Genomic DNA, 13,833 nt, shown 5'->3' with positions numbered 1-13,833 from the left:
CCCATTCATATTCTTATTTTTATATATATTTTATAAATATTTTATCATTTCCTTTTAAAATTGTTTTATTGTTTAGATTGTTAGTTCCTAGGATTAGTTATACTACTGTACCTTTATACTTTTTGATTGTAGATCCATATATGTTTTTTTTTTTTCGCACCTTCTGGACACGTGTTTGTGTAAACCTACATGGCGAATAAAAGCAAATTCTGATTCTGATCTCCTTCCCCTCTGTCCTTCCCCCTTTCCTCCTCTTCCTCTTTTTTGTCCTTTGTGTCTCTCTTTCTTACTTCTCTCTCTCCCCCCCCCCTCCCTCCTCCCCAGGGACAGAGTAGCAGTATAGATGGAGCGTTTTGTAATGTCCTCTTAATGGTTCTTGTAGACAGGAACATTAGACATGGGTAGAACCAGGATCAGGCCTCAACGAGCTGGCAGACAGATGCCAGGCCAGATGTGAGCTGCATCTCGCTCACACACACGTACATGCACACACACACACATATGCACACACATACACTCATTTACACACACACATACACACACATACTTAGATGTAATCACATTCCTACACCCAGGCACGGCATCTTAACTCCTCTCTTCCTCTTTTCTCTACTCTTCCCTCTAATCTCCAGTCATTAATGAACTGGATTCAGATCAGTTTAAATGCATGGAAAACTGCCAGCGTATATAAAGATCTTTACAAGCCACGAACAAAGTTTCTGAACCCCACTCAAAGCAACATCAGTGTCCTTACTAAAGGTCTCCAGTAGGGGGTGCTCTTTCACATTGACGTCATTATCTCTCTACGACTCAACTCAGTACACTTTTGACCCTTTGTGTGTTTTGTGTACATTTGTGTGTGTTTCCTACACACTCTTTGTCAACTCCCTTTCTCCTGGTCAAATGTTCACAAATACGCGTCAACACACACACATACACACACACACCTTTTCTCCTCGAACATCCACCTGCGTCAGCGATGAAGAGGCCTGATGGGGTCCCTTGTATTGGCAGCTGATTGTTGGGCTGTGAGGAGCTGGCTGGCAGCTGTCCGTCTCCTCCCTCTCTATCGACTGAACAGACACACGGACGATTGTTGTTGTGTGTGATTGACAGGTGGGTATTGATGGACAGGATATGCTGACTGGCCCTAATGAAGGGACAGGGACCTCTGGAGCCCCAGCAAGGTCCTGGAGAGGAGAGGAGAAGAGAAGGGAGGAGAGAGGAGAGAATAGGAGTGGAGATGGAAGGGAAGGAGACAAGAGGAAACGAGAGGAGAAGGGACAGGAGAGAGGAGGAGAAGAGAGCGTTCAGAGTTATCACTGAACAGACAGCGTGGACCCATACATGCTGAATATGATAGGTGCCTTTCGAGACCCTCCCTCTTTATTTATGTTTGATTCGTGTTTGATTTTGTCTAAGAAGCAGTTTTTGCACACGTCACCCATCCTGACCTTCACCTCATCTATGTTTCACATGTCGACGCACACGCAAACACACGCACACGCACAGCCTAGGTCTGTGTCTCGTATCACCTCAGGAAACTTGTGGCTAATTTCATTATAGGGGGGAGAGCATGCAAATGAGCCCAGACAGCTGGTGCTTTCCTGGTGGTGGAGTCTGATGGAGGGCCTGGGGGCTGCTGCTGATACACACACACACACACATACACATACATACATACACACTAACACACACGCACACACACACATACACTCATACACAAACACACACAGACACTCAGATTATCAAACCCATACACACACAGTACAGTAGACATCACCCCCCCCCTCTCTCCTCCTCTTAGACGGGCACCGTTGGGGACTCAAGGGGGGGTTAGGGGTGGGAGGGGGGCTCCAGCGGAGAGACCAGATGGTCCGAGAGATAGAGAAGGAGAGCAAAATAAATGTGTGTGTGAAAGAGAGAGACTAGGGGGAGAGAGAGGCATAGCGTTATATATTTGGCAAGTCCCATTAAACATGGTCATCTGATTTTCAAACATGCGCAGCTTTTTTGAACAATAAATAAATCATACACACTCACATCAACACACACACAGGACCTTGATACACATACACACACCCACATACACAGGACCTGGGTACACATACACACACACAGGACCTGGGTACACATACACACACACACACACAGGGAGCATCAGCCAACCCGTCAATCACACCCTGGTCACCGTGACTACTGCCTTCTGCTCTGTCGCGCCGCCTCGTTCCTCGGTGTGGTGGTTGTCATGGCGCCGTGCTGTCCACTGTGTGATTGGTGTGTGTGGGCCTGTTGTTACACCTGTGTGTGTGTCTGACATGTACTGTACTGAGTCCACCATCCACACACACACACACACACACACACACTCAGAGTGTGATTATGGAGCTGAGGAGAGGAACAAGCTGCCTCCATGCTGCAGCATCTGGCTTCTCAGTAGTGTCATCACACCTGACTGACAGCCAATCAGAACCTGTCATGTGCTAAATGTGATAGGTCCACAGGACACAGAAACACACATAAAAAGAAACAGTGTCCACTTATACACACAGACACACACACACAGGCACACACTCAGATACTAACCATGACAGGTTCTCACTGACACACACACACACACACACTCACTTGGCAGCAGTGGTAGGGAGGGTTAATAGTTGGAATGGAGGTGTGTGAACCTGTCAGCTGTCTGACCCTAGGAGACCAGACCGGAGCCAATGCCCTCACAACCCTCAGGGCCGTGTGTGTGTGTATGTGTCTTGGATCCATCCCATCTGAAGTGACATGGGGAGGTATTTCCATGATATTACCTATAAACAGGACACAGAGCACTGTGATCCTAACTCGACTGGCCCCGCCCCTGACCTCTGACCTCTGACTCTTAACCCTCACCTGGAGAGCTGGGCAAGGATGGGGAAGGTGTGTGTGTGCAGTGTCAGGCTGCAGATGGGATGGCATGTTATGGCTTTTACCCCCTGCATTCATGCACACACACAGACACACACACAAATATTCACACACACACACACACTTACCCAAGCTCAAATGAGGGAGCCAGGTGCGAGTCATAGTTACTGGTTACTATGAGACTTGCCAACCAGTCTGTGAGAAGGTTTCCACTGTTCAACATCCACCCCCCCCCACACACACACACACTATCAGGCCCCATCCTCCAGCCATTCTGTACAACTCCCCTGCCAGCCCCCTCCAGAACAACAAAGCTGCATCTCCCTGCCTTCCTTTCATCATCATGTAGATACAGTCATCACTTATCAGGCCCCGCTGTCAACAAGCATATGGACGTCCCACTCTGGAGACAGGGAGGGAGAATGGAGGGGAGCGCGAGCGAGAGAGGAAGAGAAAGGAAATGCCGGGGTAGAGATGGAGCCCAGAAGATAAAGGGTGTAATGAAAGTGAGGAGAGAGGGGGGGGGGGGGGGTGGTGTGAAGTGAGAGAGGAGATATAGAGATGAGTGACTAAAGGGGGGATGAGAGAGATGAAGAGTATGAGGAGTGTATAAGAGAGAGAGAAAGGTGGGAGGAGAAAAGGAGGTCAGGTGCTTCAGATGAGGCGTGTGTGCTTGTGTGTGTGTGTGTGCATGCATGAGTGTGTGTGTGTGTGTGTGTCAGAGAGTGGATTAGCTGGGCAGGAGTGGAGGGCCCTAGCTGTTTCCTGATACATCAGAAACTGATGGAGAGACACAGTTCAATTTGTCCCACTTTCATAAAAGATAATTAAGCTGTCAGTCTGGACACACACACACCACTTCATTAGAACTGAACAGGATCTGCCGGGGCCCCTGCACAGGGCGGCTGGGGACACATACACACACACCAGCGCTGCAAGCCATCTATACCGCTCCCCCCCTCCGGCCTCCGCTAAACATATGTCAAAAATATACATGTAAAGTGAACAAGAGAGTTGGCTGTGGTGAGCTGTCAGGCAGACTGGCATCCACACAGAGCCTGACACGCTCCGCTCTCACATGCTGGGGGAGAACAGACAGCAGCCTGATAGGAAATAGAACCAACCTTGAATGACTTCTTTTCTGCTCAAGTCAATTCTATTCTGCTGTAGATATGACTAAACCGAGACAAGCTGCGAGGAGAGGAGGGGGAGGAGAGGAAGGGTGGGGAGAGGAGAGGAGACGAGAGGAGTGTAGTGGCGAGGAGAGGAGTAGAGGAGTGTGGTGTAGTGGAGCAGACAGTCTTCACATGTTATATTACTTAGACCTCAGTCTGGCTTAAAGACACACCCAGAGGTACACAGGGAGCAGACACAGGCCCAGTGGGGAGTGGGGATACACCCAGACATGACTCCACTGCTGCCCCTTCATGAGTTGAAACAGGAACTGACATGTCTCTGTCCACTCATTTAAACAGCATCTTCAAAGATATCTAAACATACCACCATAGTGAAGTCCAAGCACACAGTCAGACAAAGGAAGACAGAAAGAGAGAAGGAAGCAAAGGGAATGTGTGTGTGTGTATGTGTGTGAGAGAGAGAGAGAGAGAGAGAGAGAGAGAGAGAGAGAGAGAGAGAGAGAGAATGCAGGAAGAGGAAAGGGGAAGAAGTACAGAGGGAAAGAGTGAAGACAGAGAACTACAGAGAGATCGTTACCATACTGTCATGTGATCACGCTCATTGGACCCCCATGGTTGTCTCTTCTCTCAAACGATGGATATAATTATATCTTTGAATGTTTGCTTTTAGTTTCTTCTCCATCTCCCTTAGTATGTATGACAGAATAACTCTCTCTCCTCTCTCTCTCCCTCTCTCTCTCCCTCTCTCTCTCTCTCTCTCTCTCTCTCTCTCCCCCTCCTCTCTCTCTCTCTCTCTCTCTCTCTCTATATATATATATATCTCTCTATCTCTCTCTCTACTCCCCCCTCCTCTCTCTCTCTCTGTGGGAGCTGACTCTGTGATGTGTTCATACTGGCTCCCATCCAGACCAGTCATTATGAAGATAATTTGCTTATTAAGTTCACTCTTGTTGTCTTCAAATAAAGTCATAATGAGATATTTAGCGTTTGGCACCTTGAAATATTATCTCAAGCAGTATAACACTTGAGTGGATGGAAATAGGAGCTGCTTGTGTGGATGTCTTTATCGTTGTCAAGTTAATGAGGATTTCCATGAAGGGAGGTGTATGTGAGTGTGCATGTGTGTGTAGATATGTGTGTGTCTGTATGTATGTGTTCATTTCAGAGTGTTAATTCATTGTTGTAAAATGTTCTTTGAAGCTTTACACAGCTGAAGCTGAAGTGAAAAAAAAAAGTGCTACTCTTTTTGCGATTTCTTTTTTTTGTTCCTTTTACTTCTACTGTTACTTTCCCTTGGGTACAGTTTTCCAGAACAGTGCTTAACCCACCTCTGGCTGCACTACTGCATAGCTGCAGTGTAGTATTATGGTCTGGTTGTCGGGGTGAGTACAGTACACCGTGGTAACCACGGAACTCTGTCTAATCAGCGCGGTCCCGCTCTGTGCCTTAATGAGGCCTGGATAGTAAAGGTCCTGTTTATGGCAACTCATTATCTGGCCCATTGAACATAACTCCTCTCCACATGATAGAGTCCTGTGTCCTCTACACCTCACCCCTCACACACACACACATATGAACGCACTCATATACCTTGCACGTTGTGTGTGTGTGTGTGTCCTCTAAACGTCACACCCTCCTGCCTTACAGCCGCTCACATAGCAGAAGTGGTTAGGTAATGGTAATTGTTATTGAGGCCTGAGTGTCCTGACGAAAGTTATTGGAATGTGTGTGTGTGTTTGTGCGTGTGTGTGTGTGTGTGTGTTTGTGCGTGTGTGTGTGTTTGTGCGTTTGTGTGTGTGTGTGATAGAGAGAAAGAGAGAGAGACTAGAAAAAAATGATCTAGGAAACAGTGATAAAGAGGAAGTGGGAGGGAGTGAAATACTAACATATTGTAGGATACTGTACAGGGTAGTTTACCACTAGACTGTGTTTAACTGCTAACACGGTTTGTTTTCCTTGTCTGTCAGGCCAAAGCATAATCAGTTCAAGTGTTACTAAGCATGTATACTTGTATGTATGTCTGTGTTTGTGGTTCTGTATGTGTGTGTGTGTGTGTGTGTGTGTGTGTGTTATCACCGTCTGCCAAAGTAAAGTGTTTGCAGGCGGGAGAGGCAGGGGCGGTAAGCTCAAGGGCACATTTGTATAAAGCTAATGATAGGATGTAAATGGGCAAATTTCCTCTGCGAGAAGAGAGGCACACACACTAACACACACACTAACTCGCACACACACACACACACACACACACACACTAACACTAGCCCACTCGCTAGCACAAGCACACCTACACACACAGCGCGCTGCCGTGTTGATGGACTGCAGAATGTCATTACTGATCTAATACAATAAGGTGTGTGTCGATGGGGAGGGGACTAGCCCAGCAGATTAGCTTGATTACTTTATTATGCGCACGGCGCCGCGCCGCGCTCGCCGGACAATCGCATTAGAGCCCCGGAGAGATGCCGGGGCCTCGCCGCGCCCCTCTGAAACACCTTAATTGATTTTTCACCAAATTAGTGGGGACAGGTGGACGTCGTCCCAGTGCTGGAAGGAGGGGCTGTCGTCCCAGTGCTGGAAGGAGGGGCTGTCGTCCCAATGCTGGAAGGAGGGGCTGTCGTCCCAGTGCTGGAAGGAGGGGCTTTCGTCCCAGTGCTGGAAGGAGGGGCTGTCGTCCCAGTGCTGGAAGGAGGGGCTGTCGTTCGGCTGACGGGGGCCCGGTTGCACTGCGCGGGGGGAGAGGGGGGGGGGGTCCAGACTTGGGTCGGATATTGGTTTGTCATGTTGCGTGTCGATTTCTTCTGCATTGTGCACCAGTTGGCGTGAAATCTGTCGTTTCTGTCGTTTGCGCTGGCTTTGCATTGCGTCGTCGTTAGGTAAAGTATAAACTGTCCCTTGTTGCTATGTTTGTTATTTGTTGTTGAGGGGTGTGGGGCAGGAGCGGGGGGGGGGGCAGGAGATGGGGGGCTGGTGGAGAGGGGGAGGGTGGAGAGGGGGGTCAGAAGAGCGGGGAGGAAGGGGGTCAGAGGAAGGTCTTCCGTACTGTAGGAGACAGGTTGCTTTGCTGACTGGACTGTCTACAAGTGCTTACAGAACTTTTTCAGTAAGTTGTTTTGGGGAGAGGGGTGAAGGGAGGGGGGAGAGGGTGAGGGAGAGGGAGAGGGTGAGGGGAGGGAGAGGGGAGGGAGAGGGTGAGGGGAGGGAGAGGGGTGAGGGGGGGAGAGGGTGAGGGGAGGTACAGGACACACAGGGGGGGAGAGAGTTTGTCTTTGTCTCTCCAGGTCCGCCGAGAATTGTGGAATAGTGGAGGTTAATGAGGATGGTTGGGTGTAGAAGTTTTTCTGCTGGGGCAGCTGTTTGGCTGTTTTCATGGCTCTTCAGTCCTCTCTAAACCAGTCTTCTAGAACTCTCCAACATGTCTCTACACCTCCAGTCTTCTAGAACTTCCAGGTGTGTCTCTCCACCTCCAGTCTTCTAGAACCTTTAGATGAGACACTCTACTTCCAGTCTTCTAGAACTCTCTAGGGTGTGGCTCTACCCACGTGTTCCCCACCTCATGACCAAGTCACATGTATGTAAATGTCAGAAGACACACACACACACACACACAGAGGCAGTCTCCAGTGGCCAGTATTGGAGCGAGCCATCACTTGTCAGAGTGTGTGACGGTATTGTGTGTGACACCTCACCTTGACCAATGATCCTCACTGTGCTTTTACAGCCTGGCTGCAACCCTGCAGCCTCATAGCCTTACACACACATACACAAACACACGCACACACACACACACACACTATGACCTTCCTGTACACCAAGGGGCCAACATTTGTAGCAATGCCTCGATCCATCTCCCCAACCCTTCCCCTCTCGCTCTCTCTCTTTCTCTTATTTTCCTAGTCAATCCAATCTCTCCCGTAGTCTCCTCAATTCAATCTCTCTCTCTCTCTCTCTCTCTCTCTCTCTCTCTCTTTCTCTCTCTCTCCCTTACCCTCCTCAATCCAATTTCTCTCTCTCTCTCTCTCTCTCTCTCTCTCTCTCTCTCTCTCTCTCTCTCTCTCTCTCTCTCTCTATCTCTCTCCCTTACCCTCCTCAATCCAATTCCTCTCTCCCTCTCTCTCTCTCTCTCTCTCTCTCTCTCTCTCTCTCTCTCTCTCTCTCTCTCTCTCTGTCTCTCTCTTTCTTTCTACCTCACACACACTCACACGTACACACACACACACACACACTTCAGCGCTGCAGCAGCTTATCTGATCAGACTTTGTGCTGACCCCTGGCTTCCTCAGGATCCTCACATTTATTGGTGTGAACACAAGTCAAGATGTCACCCACCGGACACACACGCACGCACAACAAAAGAAGACAGCACCTCTCCTCAGAGGTCAAAGGTGTTGGAGGAATGAAGAGAGAAGGGAAGGTTTGTGAATTTTAAAGACGTTTGGTAGCTCTGCAGTTTGGCGTTAATGCTCTCATTAAACACGGATCACAGTAAAGTTGCGTGTGTTCTTGCGAGTTGCGTGTGTTCATGCAAACACGTGATGCTGGTGATGTCCCGTTCGGGCCTGGTCAGATCCATGCCCGTGTGTGTTGGTGTGTGCCTGCGTGAGTGTGTGTGTCTGTTTGCATGCGTGCGTGCATACGTGTGTGTGTGTTTGCATGCGTGTGTGTGCTAATGAGAGCGGGCGAAGCTGCTCGGCAGTGTCTCCTCCGCTCCCTGGGCAGGTCAGTGCGACAGATGTTCTCAACATATGTGGAGAATTAATTACCAGCTAGTAAACAGAGTCGGCCGAGCGCCGGGGTGTTTTGTCCAAATTCCTTTCGTTTGCGCCGTTATTAGGGGCATCATTTTTCTTGATCAGACCGCCCTACTCAAGCTGAAAACATCTTTAATGGACAAGGGCCACGGGGTGTGTGTGTGTGGGGGTGTGGGTTTGTTTTATTATTGCGTGTGTATGTTCATTCAGTTCATGCGAGCCCCATCATTTGGACGAGGTGATTGGCTGATTGTTGTGCGTTGAGAGCCCCTTGATGATCTAATTGGTTGATTGAAGCCCGCCAGACGCTGCCAGCCCTCCTCCTCCCAGAGCCAGCTCCAGGACCCAGAGTGTTTTCACAGCCTTGGAAAAACTTGGCACAACCTTGGAACACACAGAGGGCTGTTTGGATTGACTAACACACGCGTGTGCGCACACACACACACACACACACACGTGGATCAGACTAGGCCTGAGAGAAAAGGGACATCAGAATGGAATGCAGCCTGCTTGGGTAGAGCCCAGGTGTAAGGGGAGGACTGGACACACACACACACACACTGCCAGGATAATGAAGTTGTTAGTTAAAGTGGTTCCACACTCGAGGGACATGGCTTAAGCTGTATGTGATTGCTCAGGGACGGGATTGAGATACACACACACACTTATCATTACACACACACACACTCAGACTATCATTACTTCATTACACTCATGGAGTATTGATTTGCTGTCATCGTTTCGTCAGGTTGAGGCATTCCAGGGAATATCAGACGGTCCGCTGAGAAAATCAAAGCGTTACACCACCACTCATCCCTTCCCCCTCTCCTCCCTTCCTCCTCTCCTCTGTAACTTAAAGCAGATAAACACTAAACAGCATTTCTAAAATCCCAGAATGTCTCCAACAACAACAACAGCAGCACCCAGACAGTAAGGAAAGGGACATGCCTCACGACAGAGGCATGTTGATGGATTCTCTCCTCCCTCTCCTCTTTCTCTCTCTCCTCTTATCCCTCCCTCCCCAAGTCTCCAACTTTCAACCCAATCAATCAGCCCCGACCTCCCCCTATCTCCCCCCCCCCTCCCTCGCCCTCTCCCCCTGTCCAGGTTTTGGGATCAGTGAATGTAAATCTATGACAAGGGTATCTATATATAATATTAATAGCCGCACTGGAACCTTCACAGTGTGGAGCGATCCCACACACACACACACACACACACAAACACCCTCACACGCACACATGTTCAGTGCCAAATAAAGAGTGATCAGAGGCTGTGTTAGATGCTGTGTTGTGAGCCCCAGGATGGATGTCGCTTCTCACACACACACACACACACACACCTGACACACACCTAACACACACACACACACGCCCCAGGATGGATGTAGCATCATTAGGTAGAGGAGCACGGCCATTCTCAGCAGAAACGGCCAAGCCGGAGGTAGACATCAATCTAGCACCGCACGCTCCCCCAGATACTGTCACACACACACACACACACACACATACGGGAATATACAGGGACCTGCTATGCACATTGTACATATCAGAAGGGTCCATAGCACCACATGCGCACACACACACACACACAGACCCTACAAGCCTTGTTCAGCATGTGTCTGTCTAGTCAACAACACACACACACACACTCACACTCTGTCTAATTTATTTACTGTTGGAAAGGCCCACCAAGGAGAAAGAGACAGGGAAGGAGAAAGAGGGTGTTGTCATCTCCTCATCCTGCCATCGTCCTCTCCATCCCAAACACTCTCTGGAGGGACACGCCGTTCTGCTGGTGGGACCTCTCACACACACACACACACACACACACTCATTGATACACACACTCATTGACACACACAAGCACACACACACTCCCAGTTACGTTCATGACACCACCGAAAACTTGCTCTGGAAGACAAAGAAAGATAGGACGTACACAGACACACACACTTTGTTTTGTGAGGAGATAAGATCGGAGAGAGCACAGAAGTGGTGTGTAAAGGGTCTCCTTGCTGCTCATTGATCTGCTTGTTTGTCATGTTGATAGTAATAGAGGCAGAACGAACTGTGACCATATTCAAATGAAAGAGAGTGAAGAGAGAGAGTGGGAGAGGGTATGGGAGAGACAGGGAGGTGAAAGAGAAACCCAGTGAGAGCGAGAGAGAGAGAACAGAGCAAAGTTTTTTTCACTCCCATACAGCATATTGGTAATCAATGTGGATGCTGCAGCAATTGAACAACTGTCTACCTTTCAATTGCTCTCAGTTTAAGAAACAATTTGACAATAATGGCGTGAATAGAGGGAAAGACAGAGAGAGAGAGAGAGAGAGAGAGAGAGAGAGAGAGAGAGAGAGAGAGAGAGAGAGAGAGGTGGAGCTGGAGTCGATAGGCAGAGCAATCTAAAGGACAATTTGGTTATCGGCAGGCGGGCGGGCGGGCGGGCGGGCGAGCAGGCGAGACACTGGCCTTTGTCTCGGAGTCTGACTGGACTCAGCTGACAGCATTGTACACACTTCACTGATAAACAGCTGAGGAAGACAAGCATTGACTTCCAGTGTTAGGAGGCAACACAGTCTCACATGCGCAGATGCTCACGCAACCACACACACACACACACACACACACACACTGTACGGCATGTGCCGACTGAAACCGGACACGCAAAGATATTCATTATTTTGGTGTGTGTCCACTTGGACAATTCTCAAACGGCAATTCATGGTAATACCACAATTTACTATATCAAATTTTCTTGTACAAATAATATTTTATAACCGATATTTTAACCAATTGAGATGGCAATACATAACACTATTTTATTGTTGTCTGGACAAAATTTGATAATTCTTAGAAAGCTGACTTGCATTCTTTTAGTATTATATGCATTAATTTGTATTCTACTTGAGACAAAAAAAAGACATTTGAATTAATGAACATCATTTTTATTTAGTTTTTATTTCTTTTAAATGATGCATTGGTTTGCTTTCACAGCCAGGTCTTTATCTTTTGAAGGCCATCAAGTGTAACTGATTCAACCCTTACTGATACTGATTACAGTAATATAAATCATCCTATCAACACTTGATACATGAACAAACAAGAAATATATAAATATATGCAGTATATACATACTGTATATATACACACACAAATAAATAGGTATACATTTGTTTTAAAATTGCTCTGATTAAAACTGAAACTCCACAGATGCTGCCTACATAAGCAGATTTAATTAAACATTTAACTTGTTATTTAACTGTTGTCCAGATATCCTATAAAATAAAACTTCTGTAGCTGGTGGGAGAATATGTTTTTTAAAGCATGTATTTTTGCTTCTGGCATCGCTGTGACAATTATAATCTAAATTGTAGAAAATGTTTGATGAAAAAGTGTAAATACTGCTTAACAAACTTGATTGAACCTCACATTTCTCTCTGTCTCTCTGTGTCCCTCTCTTTGTATCCCTCTCTCTCTCTCTCTCTCTCTCTCTCTCTCTCTCTCTCTCTCTCCTCTCTATCCTGTTCCCCTGCTGCCATCTCTTGTCTTGTTCTGTACTTTGCTTTTCCCACACAGCCCGGCGCCGTGAGCTTTTCCAAGGTGTGTGCACGTGTCTGCACGCTCACTCCCTATCTACGTGCCTATTTCTGTCTGTCTTGTTTACGTGTGCTTCCAAGAGAGCGCGTATATTGTCAGAGCGTGCACTTGTGTGTGTGTGTGTGTGTTTTTGAGTGGGTGCGTGTGTATGAACAGCAGTATCTGACTTGTTAGTCCACCACTGTCCAATGTGTTGAGGGTGTGTGCGGTTGATTAAGGCAGGGTCCCTCCTGCTCTGCTCCCCTCCCATCAATCACATTGATAACTCCCAGAAAGCTACCCTATTGCCTGCGACCCGCATGGAGAGGGATATCAATTCCACTGTCGCGTCGCTGTCTCCTCACCCCAACGTGGCGGGCAGTTTGAGAGGAGGTGCAGACCTCCAGGAAGGAGGTGAAGGGGAGAAAGGAGGGCGAGGCTCTCGGCGAGTGAGAGGAGGGTGTAGAAGGGAGGGGGGTCTAGGTCTTCGTTTGAAGTTCTTCTCTGTTTTCCCTAATCCTCACTCGTAAACTCTCCATGGTAAAGCTGTTTTTGTCGCTCGTAAAGAGAGGGAGTGAGAGAGGGATGGGACGGTGGGAAAAATAGATAGAAAGAATGAAAAGAATGAATTACTTTTTCCTCCCTGTTTGCCTCATCACCTGTTCATCCCTGAATACCCTTCATCTGTTCTGGACTCTATCACTCTCTCTCTCTCTCTCTCTCTCTCTCTCTCTCTCTCTCTCTCTCTCTCTCTCTCTTTCTCTTTCTTTCTCTCCCTATCCTCCGCATCTCTCTATTTTCTTTCTTCTTCCCTCCCTAACCCCTTCCTCCTCTGTCCCTCTCTCGCTCTCTTTCTCTCAGACAGATACTTCCTGACAGACGGCTGTATTTCAAAACCTCCAGGACAGGACAGGACCTGGAGGGGTGGGGGGGGGCGCGCAGACACATGGCCGAGCCAGCCTCACTGCCCTCCCCCGCGCCCCCTCCACAGCTCAGATCGCGTTTGCCCCAGTCTTGTTAGCAATGTATACAGCAATCAGAGCAGCAGCAATCGATAAGTGTACAGCAGGTGTGGACTGGGGGGCCAAGGTGAGGGTCAGGGTTAGCATGGCGCTGCTAGCGTTTAGAGTGCGGGTAAGTAAATAAGAGGATAACTGGACAGATGAGTGATGAGAAAAGTAAATGAATTGCGTGAATTTTAAATGTTTTTTTTTTGTGTTTTAGGGGCACATTTTGAGCGACAAGGGATTTATGATTGATAATAAATGCTGTAAATTGATGTACAGTATAATTACATATTTGTAACTTTTTTGTTATCAAATTGTCAAACTGTTTTATATATAATCATTAGAGGATATTTACAACAACACAATTATTACCATAAGTAATGTGAAAATTGCATTGAATAACTGAATTAATTTGTAAAATTTTCAGTTTTATACAAATTAGATTTTTTACACTTAA

At 47.7% G+C, this 13,833-nt stretch overlaps 1 protein-coding gene across 2 annotated transcripts in view; it reads left to right on the top strand.

Moving 5' to 3' along the window:
* The window catches only part of spata17 (spermatogenesis associated 17), a 49,778-nt gene extending 37,191 nt beyond the window's left edge, over positions 1 to 12,587 (top strand). Inside the window, exons 10-11 of one of the 2 annotated variants that reach the window (XM_084668090.1) lie at positions 10,477 to 10,588; positions 12,370 to 12,587. In XM_084668090.1, the coding sequence (XP_084524216.1) occupies positions 10,477 to 10,588; positions 12,370 to 12,524 (267 nt within the window). In that variant the 3' untranslated portion in view covers positions 12,525 to 12,587. The remainder of the gene's footprint in view (positions 1 to 10,476; positions 10,589 to 12,369) is intronic. The other variant, XM_084668089.1, reaches the window with a different exon arrangement.
* Positions 12,588 to 13,833: the final 1,246 nt, after the last annotated feature.

The sequence above is a fragment of the Hypomesus nipponensis genome, chromosome 12 (assembly GCF_054491055.1).
Source record: "Hypomesus nipponensis isolate SF chromosome 12, ASM5449105v1, whole genome shotgun sequence".
NCBI lineage: Eukaryota > Metazoa > Chordata > Actinopteri > Osmeriformes > Osmeridae > Hypomesus > Hypomesus nipponensis.
Note: the sequence above shows the minus strand (reverse complement) of the source record. Positions and strands in the feature narration are given on the sequence as shown.